Below are 27915 nucleotides of genomic sequence, written 5' to 3'. Positions count from 1 at the left end.
TCCTTGGCTGTGTTTTGGATCATTGTCTTGCTGAAATGTCCACCCTGGTTTCATCGTCATCCTCTTGCTAATGTAGATGTTGGACTAAAGCAGCTGAGGAAGGCAGAGGGTTGCTGAAGAACTACTGAGAGATTTCAGCTACTGTCTGAGCTTTAACTGCCAGACTACACCTCCTTTCTTCATGTGTTCAGTATTTTCTCCCTGTGTCATTTCATTTTATTACACAGAACTTAGATTGTGAACTAATTAGATTTGTATATATGGATTTATTTGGTTGTTACCAACATCTGTTGAAAATTTCAAGTCAGCAGCACCTTTAGAAATGTGTGCAATACTCATTTTCATCGCTGTATTTGCACAAGAATAACTTTCAAAAACTAAATTGGCAAATTTTTTATCCAATCATTTTGCAGAGGAATTATTTGAACTGTAACTCATTAGAACTTACAAACCAGTAAGCATCAATAATGTCCAAAAAGGATTGAAATGGAAATCATGGGTGTATTTCTGAACTGGCTTATTTATTTTCAGGTTTCACCCTGCTGCTACACGGAGGCCCTCCACCCTCCACGCCTGCGTCAGGAGTAAGTGTTCAGCATTTAAACATGATGTTCTGCCAAACAAACTACACCACAAACCTGTTCACTCTGTTCACAAACAAAAAAATGCTCAGAACAAATATGATGCTCCATAAATATTTGAATTCGGTAGTATTCATGTTCGATTATGTACATTTTGCATTCGCTTGACGAGCAGTTTATGGTGCTAATGTATACTAATTTATTGTCTATTTTACTATAACTTAGTTTGACTCCGCATGTAAAATGGTTTTCTTATTCTTTACCATTGTCTTTAATGGTACATGGTGGTAGCATTTTTTTATATAAATCAAACAGCACAGGTTATATAAAATATAAAACAGTACATTTAAATCAATTCTTTGTTTATTAAATTAATAATTGTATATTTGAACTTAAATGGCTGATTTATTTTTAATTAGAACATTAAATTATGAGGATTGCACATTATGTATGATCAGCAAAAAAATTCACTTTAGTTTTTTAAATAATAAAGAAAAATAGTGGATAGCATAGTAAAGGAATATTTTTTTTAAAAATGAAATAAAAAACTAATTATGGAGGCATTGATCCCAGGCTCATTCTGGAAACGTAGTCCTGCAGACGTTTCTGGAGACCGCGAAATACGCCCTGGGAGGTGCATATTTGTGCAGTTTTTGTTTTCGCAAATCCACGAGAGGCCGCTGTGCATGCTTTTTTGCGTCTCAAATGCCTCTCGCGAACGCGCGCCATTTGCACCTGCGCTGTTCTCGCATAAAAAGCTGACGGAGGCCTCTGTCGAGCGACCGTCTGTCCGACTGACTGAATGACTGAACGGTTGACCACCCTCCTCCTTCCCTAAATCCAGGCAACAATTTACAAAAGCCATCTAGAAAAAGAAAAGCCCTCGTCCGATTTTGACCGCGTTTTCAAATTTCACCGCATTTTCACCCTGTTATGACAATTCGCTTTACTTTTTGGATTCTGTTTTTTGTCTTGCCTGATTTCTGGAACCGCTCTTCCCCGAATTCGAACCCAGTTGTTGCCGCGGCCGGCTCCTCCTTCTGGCCTGGCCTCCGCTCCGCCGACGTAACACGATGAGCTAACCGGACAAACTGGTTGCGGCGGGAAAGCCCTCCACATGGAGGAGGTGAGCCGTCAGCCGGCGAGCATGAAGAGGACCGGCGTCAAACCGCCCCGTAGCGTTCGCTTAAAAAAACAAAATGCAGCCATACCTATCTCCGGCCACGTAAATCGGGGTCTCCAGAAATGTCCGTGGGGCTACGTTTTCAGAATGAGCTTGAGTTGGTTATTTTGCAATATCTTTTGCGCTATTTTATTTTTGTTTGTAAAATAGTCTTACACCACTAATTATAATATAAAAGTCTGTTACTATTTGTAATCAGTTTTGGGTGAACTTTTCCTTTCAAAAAACTCTGTGATATGATTTTACGTTAGATTTAGTGGAATATTTATTGATGAATTGATGTTGAGGTATTATGTGGCTGATTTATTTTTAGTAAGAACATTACATTATGATGATTATGCATCATGTATGATCCACCAAAAAAAAAAAATTAAAAAAATTATAACATAAAATATAGTGGAGAGTGTTAAAATAAAAGTATTTTTTTTTTCAAAATGAAATAATAAAAGTAATTATGTAGATATCGATATTTTATTTGATATTTTATGCAATATTTTTATTTTTATTGGTAATCTGATCGAGTCATAGTTTTACACCCTAGTGTTATTATAATATAATGTCACTATTTGTAAATCAATAGCTATTATAAATAGTAATACAGCAGAAAGAGCATTGAGATCTTGTTTTGTGTTGAATCTGCAGAGCCGCACAGCCGGCGGAGACGAAACGTTGTTAAGGGCACCTCCATCAGGGCTGGAGCTGGATCTGGAAACACCACCAGCGTTCAGGCTCCAGAGGAGAAAACTACGGAGTACGCAGTGTTTGCTCTGGTGCCTGTTTTCTGCGTGATGGGGCTGCTGGGAATCCTCATCTGCAACCTCCTCAAGAAGAAGGGCTACCGATGCAGCGCTGAGAAAGACGGCATGGATGCAGAAGCTGCTACTCCACAGAAAGAAGGTACAAAACACAATCACAGCCCTGAATATTTATATATATATATATATATATATATATATATATATATATATATATATATATATATATATATATATATATATATATATATATATATATATATATATATATATATGTGTGCGTCTGTAAAAAAATGGCTACTAAAGTAATGAAGATTAAGCATTGGTGTTGTTTAAAGTAATACTTTTATTGGACGTACTTTAAAATATTGGTCAGGTAAAAGTGGGTTAAAGTATAACAGTATAAACGCTGTTGCATAAGATTGAAGGGTTTATTCTGAGAAAAACAGCCGTCCTGGATGTACTTTATTCTGCTTATTACATGGCTACTAGTCACAAAACATACAAATTAGACACAAAACATTGTTCTGAGTTTTAATAGTTTATGTAATAATATATTTAACTAAATGCAAAGCTGACAGCATGAAAACAGCTGATGGAGCAGCCGGCTGCAGTAAGAGGAGGGCTCAAAAAATGCATCCGAAGTCGGTCGGACACTTCCCAAATCTCGCTGTTTTACTGGCTGGAAATGTCACCAGTGACGGAGATCGCAGTCACGTTTTTTTTTCATCATAGGTGAAAAACCTCAAGAAAAAATTACTATGGTAATTTATAGTAAATATTATAGTGTTTTGAACAATTTTTTCAGCATTGAATTATGCTTATTGTTGTGATACCATAGCAACTATAGAATTTAAATAGCCGTTTTTATAATAGGCATCTAAAGACTACAGTATTGCTTTAAATTACTACTATATTTTTTTAATGTCGGAGTGGATGCAACTGAAATATCACTGTTTTTACGAAAAGATGACCACAATCACAGAAGATGAACAGCTCATTACTTAAAAGTCTGCATTTAAAATATAAATCTGTATAATCAACAGTGAGCCTAATTGTTAAAAGAATGACAAAATGCAGCTGAAGTCAGAATTATTCGCCCCCCTTTGAATTTTATTGTCTTTTTAAAAATTTTTCTCAAATGATGTTTAATAGAGCAAGGACATTTTTACAGTATATGTCTGATAATATTTTTTCTTCTGGAGAAACTCTTATTTGTTTTATTTCGACTAGAATTAAAACAGTTATTAATTTTTTAAACACAATTTTTTGGACAAAATTATTAGCCCCTTTTGGCTATATTTTTCTATAGTCTACAGAACAAACCATTGTTATACAATAACTTGCCTAATTACCCTAGTCTATCTAGTTAACCAAATTAACCTAGTTAAGCCTTTAAATGTCACTTCAAGCTGTATAGAAGTGTCTTGAAAAATATCTAGTCAAATATTATTTACTGTCATCATGGCAAAGATAAAATAAATCAGTTATTAGAGATGAGTTACTAAAACTATTATGCTTAGAAATGTGTTTAAAAAATCTGCTCTCTGTTAAACAGAAAATTGGGAAAAAAATAAACAGGGGGGGGCAAATAATTCAGACTTCAACTGTAAACAGCTTATACAGAAAGAAAGGTTTCAAGAAATGTAATTTGGCTATATTTTAAGTTAAGCAGCTAAATAGCAAGGTGCTTTTGAGTGACAGGTCATGACAAATGTTTGTTTATTTGCTTTGCTAGGAGTGTCCCTAGAATTTGGCATTTATTGAACAAGTGGCCCATTTCTATAGTAATTTCAGTCTTTCTATTGAGGGCATTAGAAGGTATAAAGGGACAGCACTTTACACAGACTTTACAAGATTCACAGATAGTGTTATAAACAGGTTGTTTTTGTTCCAGTCACATACATTAAATGTTTAATTATCTATTACATATGATATGGTACTGCCTATATTATTTCACCATATGTACACCATTATAAGTAGTGAATGTGCATGTCCATGGGGTGGTTGTGTTGGTGTGGTGTGGCTACAGGGCCAGGGCTGAATTTTTCTCTATAGTCAGTCCACCCCTGGTTCAGTTAAGGTAGGGTTAGGGACAGATTTGGTGGTATGGATATATAGCTTTAAGGATAAAAACAGGTATTTGCACAATAAGTACAATGTACTAAATCATTAATTTCAGTGTAAGTACAAGGTCACCGAATATAAAATAAGACTGATTTACTTGATCTCAAATTTAAATATTGATTTCTTTTATCTTAAACTTGATGCAGTCAATCAAGAAACCTTTTAATTAAAACTCCTGGAAAGAAGAGCAATCAAAACAGTCAAGCATATACTTCAGTGCAAATAGCTTATCTTTAAATACAGCCATTTAAAACTCTAATATGAGCACAACAGAGGCCTGATTGTTTCACTAAAATCCCCATTTCAGAGTGAAACTAAGCAAAATGACTGTCCACAATGAGAGCTTGTGTCTGTTTCTCTGCATTTGTATCAGTGGGTGGAGGCGCAGCTGTTGTGATGAACTACAGTAGTACAGTGACACGGGTTTATGATGATTCAGGTTCTGCCTGTAAAGCGGGGTAAATGACACCTTAATCACTGCATGTTTACCAGCTGAGTAAACACAGCAGAGCAGCCGGATTTGGGGCTTTTGTTCAGCTGACAGAATTGTTTGGGTTTAGCAGAATTACAATGATAAAGGAAGTTAGTTACAGTCAAACCCGAAATTAGTATTTCTTCAAGACTGACACTTTTTTTACCTCATTATCTTATAGGAGAAGCACGGGTCATTTCGGTCAAAAAGAAATAATGCTGGCTGAATAAAAGTCACTTCAAGTCAGAATTTGCTAGGGTCATGAGTAATAAATAATCTGAACGTATATATACACGATGGAGACTGTGATGTATTTGTAAGATGTCATGAAATGGCTTACAATGAGAGAACAGATGTTGGAGGATTTTGGTTAAATGGTGTTTTTTGGATGGTTGTGGTTTGCTTTTAGTCGTTGTGATTGACAGGTCAGTCGATTGACAGTGATTGACAGGTTGATCTTGATTGACAGGTTTATACCGCCCCCCCTCATGCCAGTATACGTAATAGAGGTTGTTGAAGATATTTAAATTGAAATGTTGTATAATTAGGGCTCGGCGATATGGCAAAAATGCTATCTGGATAATTATTTTCCATATTAAACGATAATGATATTTATTTATTTCGATATCAGTTGTTAATGCTTCCAGATTTAAAAGATTACCCCAACAATGACTGAAGCCACAAAAATTTGAGGGTCCATTAAATGGCATTGCATGTTTTAGATACATTTTTGGTGCCCGAAAATTGCACATTTCTGCTGTGTGATTGGCTCTTAGATCATTTATTCATTCATTTACTTTTCAACTTAGTCCTTTTATTAATCTGGGGTCGCCACAGCGGAATGAACCGCCAACTTATCCAGCAAATGTTTTACGCAGCGCATGCCCTTCCAGCAGCAACCCATCTCTGGGAAACACTACACTACAGAAAATTTATTTTATTTTTATTTTATTTTTATTTATTTTATTAAACTTTTTTATATTTATATTTTTAATTAATTAATTAATTATTTTTTTTTTAATCAGTGTGTGAACTGACATTATTAAGTATGTCGCTCACTTCTAAAAAATACTGTTTAATTGTAATTATCAAATAAAATCTATCAAATACATATTAAACATGTATAAAATTTTTTTTTTAAATAAAATGCTAACTCAGATATATGACAATATATGCAAATAAGACATGCAAGTTCATTTTTGGATTTTACATATATAAAATATGTCATATATGCAACATATATTTCAAATTATTACAAAAATGGCCAGTTAAATATATATTTTTTCAACCACTCAATTTAGAAATATGTGCGTACTGTATGTTAAATATATTAGCTATAATTTTATATATAAATGTTTATATATGGCCATAAATCAGATTTATGTATGGACTATTAGAATGAGCTAATGATTAAAGATTTCAAATGGTTTGTGTTTTTTATTTGTTTATTTTGACCAATGAGCCTAAACATGATCAAATAAACATACATATAGTAAAGAAAATAAACAAAAATGTATAAATATAATAAATATAATAAATAAATATAAAAAAATAAATAACTCAGAATTATTAGCCCCCTTTGGTTTCTTTGATTTTTTAAATATTTCCCAAATGATTTTTAACAGAGCAAGGAAATTTTCACAGTATGTCTGATAATATTTTTTCTTCTATAGAAAGTCTTTTGTTTTATTTCAGCTAGAATAAAAGCAGTTTTAAATGTTTTAAACACCACCTTAAAGACAAAATTGTTAGCCCCTTTAAGCTATATTTTTTCAATAGTCTCCAGAAAACAACGTCATTATACTATACAATAACTTGCCTAATTCCCCTAACCTGCCTAGTTAACCAAATTAACCTAATTAAGCCTTTAAATGTCATTTTAAGCTGCATAGAATATCTAGTCAAATATTATTGACTGTCATCAGGGCAAAGGTAAAATAAATCAGTTATTAGAGATGAGTTATTAAAACTATTATGTTCAGAAATGTGCTGAAAAAAATCTTCTCTCCATTAAACTGAAATTGGGGGAAAAAATAAACAGGGGGCTAATAATTCTGACTTCAACTGTTCTGTATATAAAGAAACTGATTGTTATGTTTCTTTGTTTGTGAAAATGTGCAATGGTTGTCAAATGGTTGCTAAAACTTTCTATCATTTCTTCATGTATCTTTGAGCAGCGATACATTCCCTCTGTATCTTCTTTCTTCAAATCAATAATTTAGTCTGTTCTCTGCTTGGAGATGCACTGTTGACTAGTTCAGACAAAATGTCAGTTATATCTGATTCACACTCACCCAATAAGCAAACACCGAAAACTAGGCTTCGGGATGTGCAAAACAAAAACAAAAACAACAAAACAAATAGTATTTAGTGAGTATGTTATGATTTTAGTATCGACATGGTGTCTCAGTTTTTAGCACTGTTACCTCAGAGCAAGAAGGTCACTGGTTTGAGTCCCGGCTAGGTCAGTTGGCATTACTGTGTGGAGTTTGCATGTTCTCCCCGTGTTGGCGTGTGTTTCCTTCGGGTGCTTCGGCTAACAAACCATTAACTATGACTTTTAGCTAAAAAACAATCATAATCAGCGTCTTTTTAATACTTATTAAGCTAGTTAGGTTTAGGTATTGGGTAGAATTAGAAATGTAGAATAAGATCATACTCTATATGTACTAATAAATAATAATAGGCAGGTTAATAAGCCAGTAGTTAATAGTGAGAATTGATATTTAAATTAAAAATTGCCCAGATCTCTATATGAGAGGCTTCGTAATGTATTTCAAGTATGCATTTCTTTAGAACAGAAATTCTGATACTGTTACAAAATGAAATGACAATATGACACATCTCTACACACATGTTCTCTATTCGAATTCTCCTTATATTCTCAGGGGCAGAAAATAGCCTATTGGGTGACATGGTGAAGCGATTATGTAAGAAGCCTCGGGAACACGCAGCAATGAAAATATCACAAGATATACCATAGCTATGAACTGTTTAATAATGAAAGGCTCTGAAAGCTTGTGTTGTGTGTAATTCTGGGTCTGATCCAGCACTCGTCCAGCAGGTGAACACATCCAGTTGAAACAAACTCTCTGGGGTTTTAAAGGGGTCGAAAGCATTGAACAAAGTGAAGGCGTTTGCAGTCAGAGGCTGCTGGTGTTACGTCAGAATCCCCTGTCGATTTCTGTCTAAAATAAATCTTCAGTTCTAGGCACTTTTTCTGATGATTACATGAGCACTTTGTTTTAAAGCACATCTACCTTGACTAAGAATTTCAGCAATGAGATATAACCCTAACCTTAATTTGATATCTGATAAATGTGTTCTCATTGGGTTATTTGATTATCAGCTTTGTTAGCATTGCCGTATGAGCTAGTGCATTTATGTTTCTGTTTATTTTGATTGTTTCTGTTTTTCTGGGATGTACAGTAGAAGACAAAATTGTTTAATCTGGTAGATTTTCCTTCTGGAAAAAGTAAATTTTTTTAGTTTGTGTGGGAAACCATGTAAAAAAATTTAAAAGGTCAATATTATTGGTTACAGAACAAACCACAGTTGTCCAATGACTTGCGTGGTTAACCAAGTTAACCTAATTAGTTAAGCCTTAAAACTGCACTTTAAATTGAATATCTTACAAATAACATCATGTACTGGCATGAGGGCAAAAAAAAATGGATGTTATAAATAAGACTAATGTTACAAAATGTCTTGAGATAACCCTAGCCCTAACCCTGTTAATAGTCTTTGCCTCGGTTTCACAAACAAGGTTTAAGGCTAGTCAGGATTAAATTGCATGTTTGAGCTGTTTCAACTCAAAGTAACTTGCGGTGCGATGTCTTAAAATATGTGAGTGTCATTTTTTTGTCTCCTGGGCCCGGTTTTTCAAAAGGTTTAACCCGGATAAAATTGATCCAGATTTAGTAATCCTGTTTTTGCGATCCGTGATCACGTAATCCAGCTTACTTTTTGAGCCAGTTTTTCAAAGCAACATCGGATTGGATCAATCTGATCCGGATAGGAACTTTTCAGGATCACTAAATCTGGATAACCATGCAGTGCTCAAACAGCATAGGACATCACAATGTAGAACTATAGATATGTAAAGAGCAACAAGTAGTATAGCCAGCGTGGGGCCAATATAACTTTATTTTTATTTTAAATAAAAACTAAAGAAAATTTTATAATTATTAAAATAATAATAATAATAAATAATAAAAACAAGAAAAACCCCACCCCATCCTCTTTCAGCAGTCCGCTCATCTGAGACCTATAACACTGTACATTGAGGATATTTATAATAAGTTTCAAATATAGATGTAAATTAAAAAAAAAAGACTTAATGTCAAAAACTCCACAATAATTTCAGACTTCCTCATCTGATGTGGAGAGACCAGCTTGTCTGAGCGTAGCCTTTTGGAGGCGAATCTCAAGTCATTGGCCTTGGTTTGCTGCAGTTTGGTTAGAGTCGGTTGTTTCTCTGCCAGATGAAGCTGTGCTTCTGCCCTTTAAGTCTCTTTTTGCAATTGTTGAAAGTGATTTAAAAAATCAGCGATTGCCATTCTTTGCAATTTTTTTTTGTTATTCTGTAATCATTGCATGCATCACTAATAAATATTCTAAAAAGAAAAATATTTTCCATTGTGATGAATATATATATATCAATTAGTGACAGAATAAAATGTATTGTTTTTGGTCAGTTTTGACAGCTGTTTGGGGGATTATTTTATGAGGCCAAACTCGTTCTACTTTGCTGTAGGCCTATACTGAAAGGCTGAATACGTTAAAACCTATACTCACTATAGCCTGACAGATGAACAAATAAAATTAAAACCTTATGAATAAAAAGTATATCTCGTAAGATACTGCATGATCCAAAAATAGTATTATTTAATACATTTTTTAAGTTTTCATTACATTTCAGGCATGAAATCCACGCTAAATCCACCCTTGTGATGGGATCAGTTTAATCCAGGGTTTTTGGATCAAACTGATCTAGATCCTACAAAAAAGGTCTAAAAAACCCAAACTAAAGGTTTGATCCGGATCAAAACCAAGATTGGATTACGTGATCTAATCCGATTACTTAATCCGTTTTTTCATTTGAAAAACCCATTTTCAAGATTTGATCCAATCCCTTATCCAAAATCCTAGTGGATTACTTTTGAAAAACCGGGCCCAGGTGCACACCAGTAATATTTGTCTAAGGCCATTTTTATAAATGTGTCTTAAATAGCCTTATTTAACTAAGGCCTAGTCCTGGCTTAATCTAGTTGATTTTTTCTGGGATGTACAGTTGAAGACAAACTTGTTATATGTAGTATATTTTTCTTCTGGAAAAGGTTTATTTCTTTGAATTTGGCTGGGAAACAATGTAAAAACTGAAAAGGTCAATATTATTACCCCAACCCCTGTGTGACATCAGTATGACAGTAATGAGTTGTCCTCTCCTTTTTATCAGCACTTCACTCTGGAACTCTGGGATTTCTCCATTCACCATAGAGAAGCTTACAAATGCACACTAAGTCCCCTGTGCCAGTCAGTGGCTCTCGAGATGGACTTTTGTTGTTTTTGCAGTGGCGTGACAGCATTTTTGTTGCGATACCAATCCTACTGTACCTTTCGTGATTGATGATGAACGGGTGTGTTTTTAACTCACATGGATGTGTTTAATGAGGACGCAGTGGCTCCTGTTCTGTTAAGCTCTTTAAAAATAGCTCTTCATTATGAAGACGGCATCGTGTCAATACAAATACACACCTACAGTAGTGTTTGAAATAATTCCTGAGCTTAAATTCATGTTTGTTCAGGGTGAATCTCACAAAACCGGTCTGTCACATTAAATATTTGTCTGTTTATTTTCCCTGTATATTCAAGTCTTTTTATTTTTAATCACATTCAAAGAGTAGTATTTTAGTATTATATATATATATATATATATATATATATATATATATATATATATATATATATATATATATATATATATATATATATATAAGTATATATATATACTTTTGTAGTATGTATTTATATTTTGAATTGACTTTTTTACATTTGTAAAATAAAAATAAATATTTAGTTTTTTGTGCTCACAGCAAGAATGTTGCTGGTTCGACCCCTGGCTGGGTCAGTTGGCATTTCTGTGTGGAGTTGTTCTCCTCGTGTTGGCATGGGTTTGGCGGGTGCTCTGGTTTTCCCCACAGTCTAAGCACTATAGGTGAACAGAACAAGCTAAATTTGCCCTAGTGTATGAGTGTGAATGAAAGAGTGTATGGATGTTTCTCAGTGATGGGTTGCAGCTGGAAGGGCATCCGCTGTGTAAAACATATGCTGGATAAGTTGGTGGTTCAGTCCGATTTGGCGACCTCTAATTAATATAGGGACTAAGCCGAAAGGAAAATGAATGAATGAATATATTTAGTATTTTTGAATGTTCTTGTAATTTTTCATCTTTTATATTGATTTGTTTGAGCAATTTCAATAATTTCATACTAATTTCAACATATTGAGTACTATATTCAGTACTAATTTTAGCATTTTCAGTACTAATTTCCGCATTTTCAGTACTAATTTTAGTACTAATTTCAGCATTTTCAGTGCTAATTTCAGCAATTTCAGTACTAATTTCAGTACTAATTTCAGCAATTTCTGTACTAATTTCAGCATTTTCAGTGCTAATTTCAGCATTTTCAGTACTAATTTCAGAACTAATTTCAGCATTTTCAGTACTAATTTCAGAACTAATTTCAGCATTTCAGTACTAATTTCAGTACTAGTTTCAGCATTTTCAGTACTAATTTCAGCAATTTCAGTACTAATTTCAGTACTAATTTCAGTACTGATTTCAGCAATTTTAGTACTAATTTCAGCAATTTCAGTACTAATTTCAGTACTAATTTCAGCAATTTCAGTGCTAATTTCAGCATTTTCAGTACTAATTTCAGCAATTTCAGTACTAATTTTAGCATTTTCAGTGCTATTTTCAGCAACTTTAGTACTAATTTCAGCATTTTCAGTAGTAATATTAGCAACATCAGTACACTTATATTTATTACAGTTAAATCCCAAGGCAAGATTTCTAATATTTATTATTTTAATAAGTTTTTCATCTAATATTTGTATTTTGTCTATTTTTGTTTTAATAACTAGATAATATTTTTGACAGTTTTAATGATAAAAATGAAGAAAAACAGACTTACATGTGAATTTGTCCTTCTAAATTTATATACGTTTTTCTACTTTTAATAAAAAGAAACTAAATTTTTTTTGCTTGAAATTTTTTTATGATATATTATATAAAAGAGAAGAACAATAAAAAGGGACAGCATTTTACTTATCCAAAATTATACAAAAGCAACATAAAAATGACAAAATAAAGTTTATTTTTGCAAACGTTGAGGTTAAATCAGACAGTGATATTCAATTTGCTCACTAATGTCAAATGTTCAAATACATTTATTGGCTTTAAAATAAAAATCTGGATCAAATGTCACAGAAAGTCTACAAACTTCTCTCTATAAACTTTTCTCTTTCTCTCCTCAGGAAACCCTTGTCCATACATTGTTGATGACCCCAATGAAGACACCATTAGCATTCTAGTGCGGCTCATCACAGAAAAGAAAGGTGTGTGGTGTCTGTTTTCCATATAATATGCCTTTCAGGTGTCTTAAGAATGCTTTTGTGAAGTTTCAGCCCTAAATACATAAGGGATCATGTTATAATACCATGCTTTAAATGCCCCTTTTTGGCTAGGTGCTGTTTTTGTGTGTGCCTCTTTAAATGTAAATGAGTTTCTGCTTCCACCGCCTTTCCAGAAGAAGGAGGAGCTTTTACAGCTTTTGCCTCAGTTGCTCCATCAACAACAAATAAAATCTGTATCATTTCTAAAGTCGTGTCAGTTTAGAATTATGATTTATAAATATGGTTTTGCCTATGTTATTAAAAAGTTGCCATCCACTGCCAGCATTTTGTAAGATTTTTACTTACATTTTGATTGCCCTCAGAATCTTTTCGGCTAGGAATATATGACCATATATACAGCTGAAGTCAAAGTTATTCACCCTCCTGACAATTTTTACTTAAAATATTTCCCAAATTATGTTTCAATAGAGGAGGGAATTTTCACAGTATTTCCTATAATATTTTTTTTTCTTTTGGAGAAAGTCTTATTTGTTTTATTTCGGCTAGAATGAGAGCAGTTTTTAATTTTTTAAAACCATTTTAAGCTCCATATTATTAGCCCTCTTAAGCAATATTTTATTTGATTGTCTACACAACAAATCTTCAAAATACAATGACTTGCCTAATTGCTCTAACTTGCCTAATTAACCTAGTTAAGCCTTTAAATGTCACTTTAAGGTGCACACTACACTGTAAAACAGTGAAAACAACTTAATGAAATAAGTTACTTTAACTTTTAATTTTCTTAAAAGTTACTTTGACTTAATTTAAAAGAGTTATGGTAATCCATAAAATAATTTGATTAAGCAGAGCTCAAACCTAATGAGTTATGAAATAAGTAATTACATTTTTTTGTTAACTCTAATGCTAGAAGCAATACTAAACCATTTAAGCAGCTACGTAGTTGTAACTGAACTCAAACCGATTTTATAACTGAACTTAAAATGTTTGAGTTACTATTACTCTAAAGGTTTGATGATATCTGCACAAATAATATATGTGTGCATGACTCAATATTTAAATAGGTTTACAGTACTTAAAGCATTTTGTTTCAAAACCTAAATGGTTAGCCGCAGTTGGTTTCCTCAAAGCATTTGAGTTACCTTAACTTATTGGGTTTTATCTTGTAGTGTCTTGAAAAATATCTAGTTAAGTGTTATGTACTCTCATCATAGCAAAGATAAAAGAAATCAGTTATTAGAAACGAGTTATTAAAACTATTATGTTTAGAAATGTGTCTTTTTTGTGTTAAACAGAAATTAAGGGAAAATACAGGGTGGCTAATAATTCTGACTTAGCTGTATAATATGACAATACAGTATTATAAGAATTCAAGATGTAACACATAATTCCCTATGAAGTGACTTTACAGATCTTTTTTCATGCTCAAACGGCAACTTTACTCTTTAAATAAGGTTGGAAGTGTTAAAAGCACAATATGGCTTCTTTAATGCTTCTTAATGTGTGTGTAACAGAAAATGCAGCTGCTCTGGAAGAGCTTCTGCAGGAATATGAGGACAAGCAGATGGCCCTTAACAAGAGCTCATCCATTAAGTAAGAACACACACAAACAGATGCACACACATGATGCCAAAAATCACAAACAACATAGGATACAAAATAAAGACAAAATACTGTACACATTAATGCATTTTTGTTCTTGTAACAATTATATTTTTAAGCAGTTTCCTTCATATTACACAGAACAGGTTTTTCAGGAGTCCATTTTTCTCTGGAACTCACTTGTAACAAACACATAAGAACCCAACTGTGGTTTATTTCCTTATGTGTTTGTTTGTTTTTTGTCAGGAATACTCCATATATGTTTCACAATAGTGAGTTCTGGAGAATAAAAGGCTGTAGGCATTTTAGGTAAACTTCTGATAAGATGTGTGAGCCGTGACTCATGTTTTAACGGTTACAATTTTATTCTCGTAATTCTGTTTAAACCTTCCTGTATGTTGTTCCCACGGAAATTACCAAGAAATGTGTTATTTGCATTTAATTGTTGGATAGTGGAGTGCAAGAGTGTATGGATGTTTCCCAGTACTGGGTTGTGCTAAAGAGCATCCGCTACTTGAATCATATGCTGGATAAGTTGGCGGTTCATTCCGCTGTGGTGACCCCTGATAAATTAAGGGAGAATAAGCTGAAGGAAAATGAATGAATGTTAGGTAGAAAAAAAGTTTGCCCACTGTGCTCAAATATTCTCTTTATGAATAATATCAATTACTGTAAGTCATTACTAAACAAGATAAGTGTGTAAATTTTTAGGATAAGAAGTTTGATTTTGGATTAAAAAGGTAGTTTTTTCTTTACTCACCCACAGATCATCAAATATATAGGTGATTTTTTTCAGTAGAACAATCTAAAAAACTTGCACAAAGTGTTTTTAAAGGTATGATTACAATTGGAATGACATGCTCTTTTTCAAGCAGCACTAGTTTACAGCATTGATAATAATAAGAAATCTTTCTTAAGTGTTAAATCAACATACTATAAAGCATCTTGAGACACTAAAATAATAATGCTATGAAGTAATGATGTAAAAAATTCAACTTTTAGCAACAGGAATACATTTAATTTTAAAATATATTCAAACACAACACAGTTCTTTTAAAGTGTGATAATATTTAATAACAATATTCCTCTTTTTACTGTATTTTTTTATCAAATAAGTCTGTGCCTCTGTCTGTGAACATAAAAGTATTCCTTTCAATAAGAACATCATAAGAAATAACAGTGTGGAGTTCATGAAATGATCAACGTTTCTTCTTGAATTGTTGCATGAGTCTTCTTTATCCATAATGCATTTTATGATTGTTCACTTGTTGACTGAAGCTCTTAGAGAAATTCCCAAGTGTAAAAAAGGAAGCGTTCTTCTGTTTGCTCAGATAAAGGTGCAGCTTTTAACTGCGTTATGAACAGGCCCGGATTGGCCAATTGGGAGGACTGGGAGAGTTCCCGGTGGGTCGGTCCGTTTTTTTGGCCGCGAGGGCCTGTGTTTCTAGCTGCTTGCACTCTCAGCAGTTGCACTTTTTTTTTCATGTATTTTTTTATTTGACTATAGCCTCACTCTTTTTATTTATTATTTTGCCGCAGCTCCGCTCTTCTTATTTATTGTCTCGCAGCCCCATGAGCAAAATGCAGCCTGCAGGTTAATGATGATGTAACTATCATTCCGGCCACACAGGCGTAACAGCGCCATTGTGGTCCAGTGGTCAGCACGTTGCGTTACGACGTCGTCGATCCGTGTTCAATCCTCTCCTGAGGAATTTTTTTATTTTTTTTTTATTTTTATTGTTAAGACATAAAACTGTAAGGTTGTCGAACATTTAGGGCCCTATCATATACCCGGAGCAATGGCACAAGGCATGGCGCAGTACTTGTTTGCTAGTTTCAGCTTGGCGTTAGAGTCATTTTGAGGCGTTACGCTACGCTCTTTAATTAGCAAATGCATTAGCGCTCATATGTGCGCCCATAGGCGTTCTGGTCTAAAAAGGAAGGTGTTCTGAGGCGCACTGCTGGCGCGTTGCTATTTTGAGAAACTATAATAGATTTTTCATTAGACCAAAACAAACCCGGTCTAAACTCCAGCGCAGAGTTGCGCCTCGCTTACGCACTGCTTAATAGCCTACACACAAGATGTAGAGCAATACGCAAATATCTTTACATATGAAAAAATTAAAATATTAAGGATATATATAGGATATAATAAGAATAGATATAGCATATAAATATAAAGGATTAAAATATTACAAAACATATTATTTTTAGCCTACATGAATATGAAAACCACTGCATTGAATCTTTCTTCATCTCGGGAGGCTTTTTCAGTTCATTCATAACAATTTGCTTTTGTATAATGTTATTATTATTAGCAGGATTATTTATTATATCCATATTTATATTTGTTTTATTAAAAACAAGCTTAGATTTGCCCACCTGTCAGGTTTTAGACCATATGGGGCACAGCATGTGTTTTAGGATATAACTCAGGTTTTTGAGCACACTTCATTATTATTGTTCATTTATTCGTTTTCTGGAAATTAGAACTGAGTTTAGAAATAGTTTTGAAACGAATATTTGCGCTTAACAAACGGAATTAATTATTTATAGACTAATTGATGTCTGTGCGTAAAGGTTTCCCTATGCAAGAGCGAAAGTGAAAGTAGATCCATTATCTCTCATTCTCGCGCAGTAGATGCTCTGTTTAACTGTTTTCTGTAAAAAAAAAAAAAATTGTTAACTGTTTGCTTGTGAAATGCTCAGTTTTTCCACTTAGACTTACTTTGCGTCCTGTAAATAGCGAATGCGCTCTTGGCGCGATGCAGCTGGCTCTAAAAGGGAATGGGAGATGAGACTCTGATTGGTTTATTCTCAAAACACACCTATAACTCATTAAGAAAATAAACTCAACCCTTTTAAACCATGCGCCATGGCGCAAAGCGGAATTTCCCGTCCTTAAATTAGCAAATATGGATTCTGACAAGCCCTGAAAGCGTTTGCGCCCTGCGCTTTCTGTTTTGTGCATGGACCGTCAAAATAGAGCCCTTAAAGTTCTAAAGCAGCTGTTATCTTGAAAAAGACGTGATTATAATAATTAACATTATAATTAATTATTAACTTATTTTAATATAGTCAGTCATAAACTAAGGTGGGCCAGTCTAATGCTTGAAACTCCAGGGCTGAAAAGGAGTCCCACTCCGGCCCTGGTTATGAAGAATCAATGTAGTGTTAGAAAAGCTGAGAGAGAGAGAGATTGTGGCTGTGTTAATTAGGTTGCATCTGGTTTGCGGCGATGACAAGCTTATAAATCATCATGAAGGAAGTGCGGGTTTATTTTCCCACCGCCGTAAGGTCAAGGCTCTTTAAATACAATGGAAGGCGATACACAGGTGTCATATTATGGCTGTTTACAAGATGTAATAAAGCTCTTAGGAACTCAAAACACAACACAGATTTATTTATTTATTACACTATGCTAAAATGCATTCTTTTGGGTGTAGGCAAAAACATACTGTATCTTTAAATGCAAATGAACAGAAAAGTGGGCCGAGTTTTTACAGCTTGTGCCTCAGTGTCTCCAGCGCCAATAAATAAAAACAATTGACCCTTCGCTAAGCCACACCTGAAAACCGCCACACAACAATCGTGGCTCAACAACCATAGCTTGCGTGCAGGAGGTCTGTCAAGTTTTCGAGTGAGGGAAACAAGCCAAAGCGTGGTGTATATGGATTGTGCAAATCTGACCATTTGAGAAAGAAGGAGCTTTGATACTCTGAGGAAGAATGTCTGAGTGCATCAGTTACGTCAAGTTTACACTTTTTTTCTTGTGCTTGTATGTTAAAACGGCCCTCCTGTGGTCGTGGTATGTGACAGACCCTGCTTCACATCTCTTATGCCGAGTTCAGACTGCATGATTTTCAAAGTAGTCGTCTCACAGATGTTTTCACACTGCATGACTATCTGGGCAAGCATTTCGTCGCTGCTTTGTTTACACTGCAAGATGGATCGGCGACAGGGACTTTCACATTGCATGATTTTATTATTGGAAGAATCGCCGAAAACTTAGTCCAAACTACGTCTCACAGCCAAAAACACGTCGTATATCTTTTGTTATTAACTACATAATGAGAAAGAAGCCTTTAATGGGGTAGAACTTGTACATATTTGCTCACCTGGGTTTAAAGGGAATTAGCCATTTCTCCTCAACATTGATAATAAACTAATTTCTTTGAAACGTCAAACAGACACGGTTGCTCCTGAGTCCTGTCAAACCTCCACTAGTTTTTCCTCCATTTCATGGGTCCAAATAAACCGAAAAATGAGCGCTTTTAACTTCTCCCCCAGCCTCCCGCTGGCCTGCAGCAGGTATACACACACACGCACACACAAGTGAAAGCTGCTCTCTCATTGGCTGTAGGCGATCGCTGATGTTATTTTCAGTCAAAACTCAATTCACACGGCAGGATTTGAATCGCCGACAGCTCCAGATATTCAGCATGCCAAATATCTCACAGGCATCGGCGACTCATCAGCGATTCTCTCAGATCGCGTCTTTGATAGTTCATACTGTGTGATTGTCACTCACGTGCACGAGCAGCGATTTGCCTGTGATTTCAGGCATTTGTCGGCGATTTCTCAAAACCTGTCGGCGAGCCAAAATCGGGGCTAAAATCACGCAGTCTGAACTAGGCATTACAATCACAGTTGTACAGTGGCCACTCCTGAACATGCTGGCTCAGTTGTCCGTCGTGCTGCCATCATCAGTGCCTGCTGAAATAACAATATGTGCTGGCTGCTTAGTTTAGGAGATCCTTTAATTCAGGATCTACTCTGCCTGCCAAGAGTGCTGCATTATACAGCTGCCGTGAGCTCTGACATCATCACTGTGGAACTCTGGGATGGGGCGGCTGAATATCACGGCTCCTCTAATGTGTGGTTCATGTGTGTTGTGTCAAGAGAACGAAATGAGAAATAATAAGAAGTTGTTTTAAAGGAACACTCCACTTTTCATTGAAAATCAACTGAACTAAGTCTATTAGATTATTTGGGGAGTTATATAACAGTGGTTTGTCCTGTAGACAATCGAGAAAAAAAAATATTGCTGATAATATTAACTATACACACCATCTGTGTGTGTGTGTGTGTGTTTCTCTTTCAGGTTTCCGGGTCTTCCTCATTTCTCTCAGTTTCGTTCTCTGCCGAGGCTGTGTACACACCAGCATCATTTGCACACTATAAACGGCCTGGCCTCGCGCTCCGGTGTCTGCTGTTCCCGCTGCAGTCAGAAGAAATGGCCCGAGCTGCTGCTGCCGGCGCTGGCACTGCCCACCGATATGCACAAGAGCCCCACTAACATGGTCAAAGCACCTGAGGTCACCATACTGTCTGTGGGAAGGTGAGGAAAAAAATATATATATAAAGAAATATACGTAATATGAGTTGTATGGCTGGATTTAAACCTAAATGTGTGTGTGTGTGTATATATATATATATATATATATATATATATATATATATATATATATATATATATATATATATATATATATATATATATATATATATGTATGTAAATGTATGTTCTCATTTTCATATGAAACATAGAAACACCTACAAACAAATTCAAACCTAAAAGTTTAAATGTTAATTCTTATTTGTACCATTTCATATGGTGGTATTGCTTTTGTTACACAAATAAGGTACTACCAGCATTATTATTATTTATATTTTATCATTTATATTCAATTATAGCGTTTATTAATTTCTGACTTGGCTTTATTTGTGTATATATACTCACAGGCCACTTTATTAGGTACACCTTACAAGTACCGGGTTGGACAACTCTTTTGCTTTCAGAACTGTCTTAATTCTTCATGGCATATAGGTCAACAAGCAACAAGGTACTGGAATTATTCCTCAGAGATTTTGCTCCATATTGACATGATAGCATCACGCAGTTGCTGCAGATTTATCAGCTGCACATTCATGATGTGAAACTCCCGTTCCACCACATTCCAAAGGTGCTCTATTGGATTGAGACCTGGTGACTATTGAGGCCATTTAAGTACAGTGAACTCATTGTCATGTTCAAGAAACCAGTCTAAAATGATTCACGCTTTATTCTGATCCTACAATCCAAATGTTTCAGCAGAATTGGAGACTCATCAGAGCAGGCAACGTTTCTCCAATCTTCTATTGTCCAGTTTTGGTGAGCCTGTGTGAATTGTAGCCTCAGTTTCCTATTCTTAGCTCACAGGAGTGGCACCCGGTGTGGTCTTCTGCTGCTGTAGCCCATCCGCCTCAAAGTTGGACGAGTTGTGTGTTCACAGATGCTCTTCTGCAGACTTCAGTTGTATCGAGTGCTTATTTGAGTTACTGTTGCCTTTCTATCAGCTGGAACCAGTCTGGCCATTCTCCTCTGACCTCTGGCATCAACAAAGCATTTGCACCCACGGAACTGCCGCTCACTGGATATTTCCTCTTTTTCAGACCGTTCTCTGTAAACCCTAGAGATGGTTGTGCGTGAAAATCCCAGTAGATCAGCAGTTTCTGAAATACTCAGACCATGTCTGGCACCAACAACCATGGGACATTCAAAGTCACTTAAATCACATTTCTTCCCCATTCTGATGCTCAGTTTAAACTGCAGCAGATCATCTTGACCATGTCTACATGTCTGAATGCATTGAGTTGCTGCCATGTGATTGGCTGATTAGAAATTGAGTTAACAAGCTGTTGCCCAGATGTACCTAATAAAGTGGCCGGTGGGTGTATGTATATATATATATATATATATATATATATATATATATATATATAATTAATTTGATCTATTTTATTCTTTTATTTCAATTACAATTTCACAATACTTTATTTAAATTAAAATAGTGTTAAAAATTGTATAGTGTTAAAATTTTAGTAGTGTGAAGTTTTAGTTAATGTATAGAAATGTAGCTATTATTTTCATTTAGTCATTAATTTGTTTATTTATGCAATTTTAGCTTTATTTCAGTGTCAGAAAAAAATTGCTTAACAATAAACACTCAATCCCAGTTGCAATCCAAAATAGCAGGATAAAGAAATAATATTGACCAAAACAAAGGTTTTGGAAGAAACCAATAAATCCTAATGACTGAATGAATCCGGTGTTTATTCACGTTTGATTCTCTCACACACACCCAGTCATGCTCACAGTGACACATCAGGCCTGTAGACTCACTCACTGATGCTCAGTGTTATCCCTGTGTGTGAACGGCAGGTTCCAGGTGGCTCAGATCCCAGAAATGAAGTCATCTTTAAAGGAAGCGCCTCAGCCTGAATCAAGCGACACCGACTCTATGGACAGCAGTCAGACGGAGCCGGCGGAGGAGCGATCGCTGCTGGGAGTGTCCTCATCCTCTAACTCCGCCTCCGCAAAGGCAAGACAGGAAGTGAGTGACTACACATATTCCTCCGAGCATGTTTTTTTATATATAATACATCCTTTTGACTGGAATTTGGGTTTCCTCTTCCTCCTCTTTCTGTCCTTGATGTTCATAAAGCCGTGCATAAAAATCCCCACAGGAAGTCTTGCATTTGTCATCAGTACTTGAATGGGAAACACTCCGTATAATGGCAGGGTTCAACTCTAAGGATTTTTTCTACTAGCACAATCGGGCCAGTGATTCAAATTTTTACTTCCCCTGTCAAAATTTTCATTGGTCCTACCAAAAAAATATAGCCGGTAATATATATGTATATATATTACAGGCTACCGGTCAAAAGTTTGGGGTCAGTTTTATTAATTTTTTTATGTTTTTTTTTTTCTTTTTTAAAGAAAACAATTCTGTTCATCAAGGCGGCATTTATTAAATGTTAAAAAAAAAAAATTTGGTAATTGTTTATTCACATTTTGAGTAACTGCTTTCTTATTGTTTGTTGTTTCAAATGCAATTATTACTCCAGCCATTATTGCTTGTATTACTATTATCATTAATAATAACAATAATAATAATAATATAAAAAAATAACAACAACAATAATAATAATAACAATAATAATAATAATAATAATAATAATAATAATAATAAAACAATAACAATATTAATAATAATCATCACAAATAATAATAATATTATTAATAATAATAATAACAATAATAATATTAGGCGAGGCAGTGGCGCAGTAGGTAGTGCTGTCGCCTCACAGCAAGAAGGTCGCTGGTTCGAACTTGGGCTCAGTTGGCGTTTCTGTGTGGAGTTTGCATGTTCTCCATACGTTCGCGTGGGTTTCCTCCGGGTGCTCCGGTTTCCCCCACAGTCCAAAGACATGCGGTACAGGTGAATTGGGTAGGCTAAATTGTCCGTAGTGTATGAGTGTGTGTGTGTGTGTGTGTGAATGTGTGTGTGTGGATGTTTCCCAGAGATGGGTTGCGGCCGGAAGGGCATCCACTGCGTAAAAAAAAACTTGTGCATAAGTTGGCGGTTCATTCCACTGTGGCGACCCCGGATTAATAAAGGGACTAAGCCGACAAGAAAATAAATGAATGAATGAATGAATGAATGAATATTATTATCTTTATTTTATTATTATTATTAATAACAATTGCAACAACAATAACAATAACATTAAAAATAATTAATATTAGAGTGATTTCTGAAGGATCATGTGACTCTGAAGACTGGAGTAATGAAGCTGAAATTAATCTTTAAAAAATCACTGGAATAAATGAATAAATTAAATTATAAACTACTTTTGAACAGTTATTTTATAGTGCAATAATATTTCACAGTTTTTACAATTTGTTCTATATTTTTGATCAAATAATTGCAGCCTTGGTGAGCAGGAGAAGGTTATTTTAAAACCTTTACAAATCCCACTGACGCCAAACATTTGGCCAGTTGTGTATAGATTATTTTATAAGTACAAAATGTGCACCAAATTTAAATCAGAGAGGTCAGACTTTCTCATACAGAGTCTCATTTCAGTTGTCAAGTTTTGTGAAAATCTATCTATTAAATTAATCAATCTTTGGAAAAGAAACGTTGGCCTATTCTAGGCTTAAATTATAGAGAGAAATACCAGATGAAGCGAGACTACATCAGATCATGAAGCAGATCAATGTGGATCTTTCTTTTAAGGCTGTCAGTGCAGAGATGAACAAAACAACAGGCCTAACACAACATATTATAAGATTAAAATATGGAAGAACTCTCAGATGGTAACTTCGGTCAATTGTCCTAATGCAGGGGTCATAAATCCTGGTCCTGGAGGGCCGGTGTCCCTGCAGGGTTTAGCTCCATCTTGCCTCAACACACCTGCCTGGATGTTTCAAGTATACCATGTAAGACCTTGATTAGCTTGTTCAGGTGTGTTTGATTAGGGTTGGAGATAAAATCTGCAGGACACCGGCCCTCCAGGAACAAGTTTGGTGACCACTGTCCTAATGGATAAACAGCTCTCGATAATATTTTGCACATTTACCATTAGGAATGACTTCCGGCCCTACTCCTCATTCTCCTTCATATAGCCTTATACATGGCTATTACTGTACAAAACCACATAACACTGTGATGTAGCCTGGTAAGGTAGTTCGTTGGATCGTATTGCTTTCTCACTACTATCAATCCGTTCCATAGTTCAATCGAGCAGAGACCATCTCATTCAGGCGATCTCAGATGGATTGATTTAGCACGAATTCGAGGGCTCAGTGATTAGCATTGCTGCCTCCCAGCAAGAAGGTTGCCGATTTTAGTCTCGGTTGGGTCAGTTGGCATTTCTGTGTGGAGTTTGCATGTTCTCCTCGTGTTGGCATGGGTTTCCTCCAGGTGCTCCGCTTTCCCCCGCAGTCCAAACACACGCGCTATAGGTGAATCAAATAAACTAAATTGGCCATAGTGTATGAGTTTGTGTTTGAATGTGAGAGTGTATGGGTGTTTCCCAGTACTGGGTTGCAGCTGGAAGGGCATCCGCTGCATAAAACATATGCTGGATAAGTTGGCGGGACATTCCGCTGTGGAGACCCCTAATAAATAAAGGGACAAAGCTAAAGGAAAATGAATAAAATAATTTAATATCAGTTTTTATTTGAATAATAAGTCAATATATTGATGTCTATGACTTCTTTGACTTATTTTACTAGCCCATTTTCCTGTAGTGTTTTGCTTTAATCAGAATAGTAGCTAAATTTTGGTTAAATGGCGCTCAGTGTTTGTTTCCTGACACAACAGTTTGACGTCTTACATAAGTATTTTAGTGGCGGTGGACTAAAGGCTTCACATTGACTATCAATAGCTGCTGGGATTTACAGAAATGCCTCAAGGCTTCGCTTCATGATTTATTTTCCAGCTGCTCTTGACATTTAACCCTTTGTGGCCTTGTGGCGTCTATACATGACACACAGAACAATCCTGCATAATTTAAATGTTTCCTAATGTCTTATGGGTTTTGTTCTATTTAAACCCAGTTTTACTTTTATTTATTATTAATTATTAATTAATGATGTGATTAATAGGGCAAAACAGAAAAATTATTGAAGATCAACATGTTCAGAAACGTGATTCATTTATTGTACAGAGGAATTTTTTGCTGTTTAAAATAACTGTTATCTAAATATTTTAATATTTCTTTTATTCATTCATTTTCCTCAGCTTAGTCTTAACTTATCCAGCATGCTTTACGCAGCCGATGCCCATTCAGCTGCAATCCAGTACTGGGAAACTCCATACAGAAATGCCAACTGACCCAGCCGGGACTCGAACCAGTGACTTTTTTTACTGTGAGGCGACAGTGCTAACCACTGAGCTACCTTGTCGTCCCTTCAAAATATAATTTAAATTATAATTTATTCATATGTTTTAAAGCAGAATTTACTGACTTACAAAATCATATTTCAGTATCCGTATTTATAGTAAAGTGTATTTATTTAGTATCATATTTATTTAAAATATAGTTTGTTTGTAATGCTAAAATAATTGTGATATAATGTCACTTATGATCAGTTATTGCTAAATAAAATTATTAATTTTGTTTAAAAAATGTAAAGTGCTACACTTTTGCACAGTAGTTTAAGTGCAAAAATGCAATTGACAGTTTACATATAATATATATACAGTTGAAGTCAGAATTATTAGCCCCCCTTTGATTTTTACTTCTCTTAATATTTCCCAAATGATGTTTAACAGAGCAAGGAAATTTTCACAGTATGTCTGATAATATTTTTTCTTCTAGAGAAAGTCTTTTTTGTTTTATTTTGCCTAGAATAAAAGCAGTTTTTAATTTATTAAACACCATTTTAAGGTTAAAATTATTAGCCCCTTTAAGCTATATGTTTTTTCGAGAGTCTACAGAACAAACCATCATTATACAATAACCTGACTAATTCCCCTAACCTGCCTAGTTACCCTAATTAACCTAGTTAAATCTGTAAATGTCACTTTAAGCTGTATAGAAGTGTCTTGAAGAATATCAAGTCAAATATTATTTGCTGTCATCATGGCAAAAATAAAATAAATCAGTTATTAGAGATGAGTTATTAAAACTATTATTAGATTATGATTAGAAATGTGGGCTAATAATTCTGAGTTCAACTGTATGTATATATATATATATATATATATATATATATATATATATATATATATATATATATATATATATATATATATATTAGGGATGTAACGGTATTGTAAATACCGTCATACCACAATATTAAATTTTTTCGATATTACCGAAGTCGCATGACTCGGTAAAACTATAGATCTTCAGAGAAAATTTGCTCAGGCGAATGAAGCGAACGGGAGGTAGCTGAAACTTCATTTCCCATCAGCCCCGGCGTGGCCATAATCCTTTGCGGTCTGTTGTCGCTACAGATCCAGTAATGCGGAAATGGAGTGTGCTGCTAGTAGCGGAGATGAAAAAAAGATGGAAATGATCGAACCTAAAGCGGGTGTTGTCGCCGCGCGCGTGCTGAATAGCGGTGCTGTCGCGCGCGTTCTGATCAGCTGTGTTGTGGCGCGCGTATTGTAAAGCGCCGAGGGGGGGGGGTTGAGCGCGCATACCAAGAGAGGTGTTGTCGCGCGCCTACTGAAGGGCTGGACTGGACGGAGGTTGTGTCGCGTCGCGGGGGCACTTTTGATCGTTTTGGAAGGGCATTTTCTATCCAAGACTAAAAAGGGCATGTGCACTGCACAGGTTGAGCCCTATGTGTGCACGTGCCTGCAAGTTGGGGAATACGACTAATAACAGTCATGGGGACTGCAGAAACACAGCACTGTTCAGATTGATGCAGACATTGACTTGTACCGCAAAGAGACCTCTATCTCACTCATGGTTTGTCCTCATGTGGGGGAAAGACAGTGCACAACGTTACCCCACTGCTGTCAACATGGGCCAAGTCTCTCTGTCCCAGAAACCTCAGTCCCAAATGAGAGGGTTTTTTCTGTTGCAGGGGACATTGTAAATACCCAGAGATACCAGCTTTTACCAGATTATAATTATATGATAATTTTTCTTTAAACCCATCTCTATTTAAGTGAGTGATTAAATGTTGAATGTGATGAGTTTTCAACAATACTAAATTGAAACTTTATTTTTTTACATGGTTTAATAATTTTTTGTTATTAAAATTGAAGTTCCTGTTTCAAAGCTAACAGATAGATGGCTAATTTGTATGTCATTGACACTTTTGGCACTTTTTTGGAGTATTTTCAAAAGTTTTTTTTTTCCTGTAAATGATTCAATAAATACCGTACCGTGACATTCATACCGAGGTATTACCGAACCGTGAAATTCTGATACCGTTACATCCCTAATATATATATATATATATATATATATATATATATATATATATATATATATATATATATAATATAATATAATATAGGGTGACGCAGTTGCGCAGTGCGTAGTGACAAAGAAAAGAAAGTAGCTTCCCGAGCCTTGGCTGGGTCAGTTGGCGTTTCTGTGTGGAGTTTGCATGTTCTCCCTGCGTTCGCGTGGGTTTCCTGCGGGTGCTCCGGTTTCCCCTACAGTCCAAAGACATGCGGTACGGGTGAATTGGGTAGGCTAAATTGTCCGTAGTGTATGAGTGTGTGTGGATGTTTCCCAGAGATGCGTTGCGGCTGGAAGGGCATCCGCTGCATAAAAACACGTGTTGGATAAGTTGGCGGTTCATTCCGCTGTGGCGAACCCGGATTAATAAAGGTACTAAGCTGACAAGAAAATTAATGAATGAATGAATAATATAATATAATATAATATAACATAATATAACATAATATAACATAATATAACAATATCATATGATATGACATAATATAATATAATATAACATTAAATAACATAATATAATTCAATAAAATATAATATAATGTAATAAAATATAATATAATATAATTTGATATAACACATTATCTTATAATATAACATAACATAATATTACTTTAAATATACTTAATATTATAATATTACTTAATCAGTAATTTGGTCCATAGAGGAAATATTTTAAGTTTATTAATTAAATGTGAGCCTGTGTTTTTGTTTTGGGTTTTTTTTTTTCCTCTCAATTTCTATCCTCTTCCTGTCAGCGCTGGAGTCATTTTTTCCACTGCTTCACTTCATGTCAAC

General features: G+C 35.0%; 1 protein-coding gene and 1 long non-coding RNA gene across 6 annotated transcripts in view; one reads left to right on the top strand and one right to left on the bottom strand.

Moving 5' to 3' along the window:
- Positions 1–27915, bottom strand: part of LOC141378793 (uncharacterized) — a 359890-nt gene that overhangs the window by 173952 nt on the left and 158023 nt on the right. The gene's annotated exons all lie outside the window — the stretch shown is intronic.
- The window catches only part of relt (RELT TNF receptor), a 65662-nt gene that overhangs the window by 36964 nt on the left and 783 nt on the right, over positions 1–27915 (top strand). For 4 of the 5 annotated variants that reach the window (XM_073929006.1, NM_207073.2, XM_073929007.1 and 1 more), the window contains 6 exons: positions 532–584; positions 2407–2661; positions 12661–12741; positions 14274–14352; positions 19466–19702; positions 21566–21737. In XM_073929006.1, coding sequence (XP_073785107.1) covers positions 532–584; positions 2407–2661; positions 12661–12741; positions 14274–14352; positions 19466–19702; positions 21566–21737 — 877 coding nt within the window. Of the gene's footprint in view, positions 1–531; positions 585–2406; positions 2662–12660; positions 12742–14273; positions 16139–17358; positions 19414–19465; positions 19703–21565; positions 21738–27915 lie in introns of those variants that run through there. The other variant, XR_012393638.1, reaches the window with a different exon arrangement.

Source organism: Danio rerio, chromosome 18, assembly GCF_049306965.1.
Source record: "Danio rerio strain Tuebingen ecotype United States chromosome 18, GRCz12tu, whole genome shotgun sequence".
NCBI lineage: Eukaryota > Metazoa > Chordata > Actinopteri > Cypriniformes > Danionidae > Danio > Danio rerio.
Note: the sequence above shows the minus strand (reverse complement) of the source record. Positions and strands in the feature narration are given on the sequence as shown.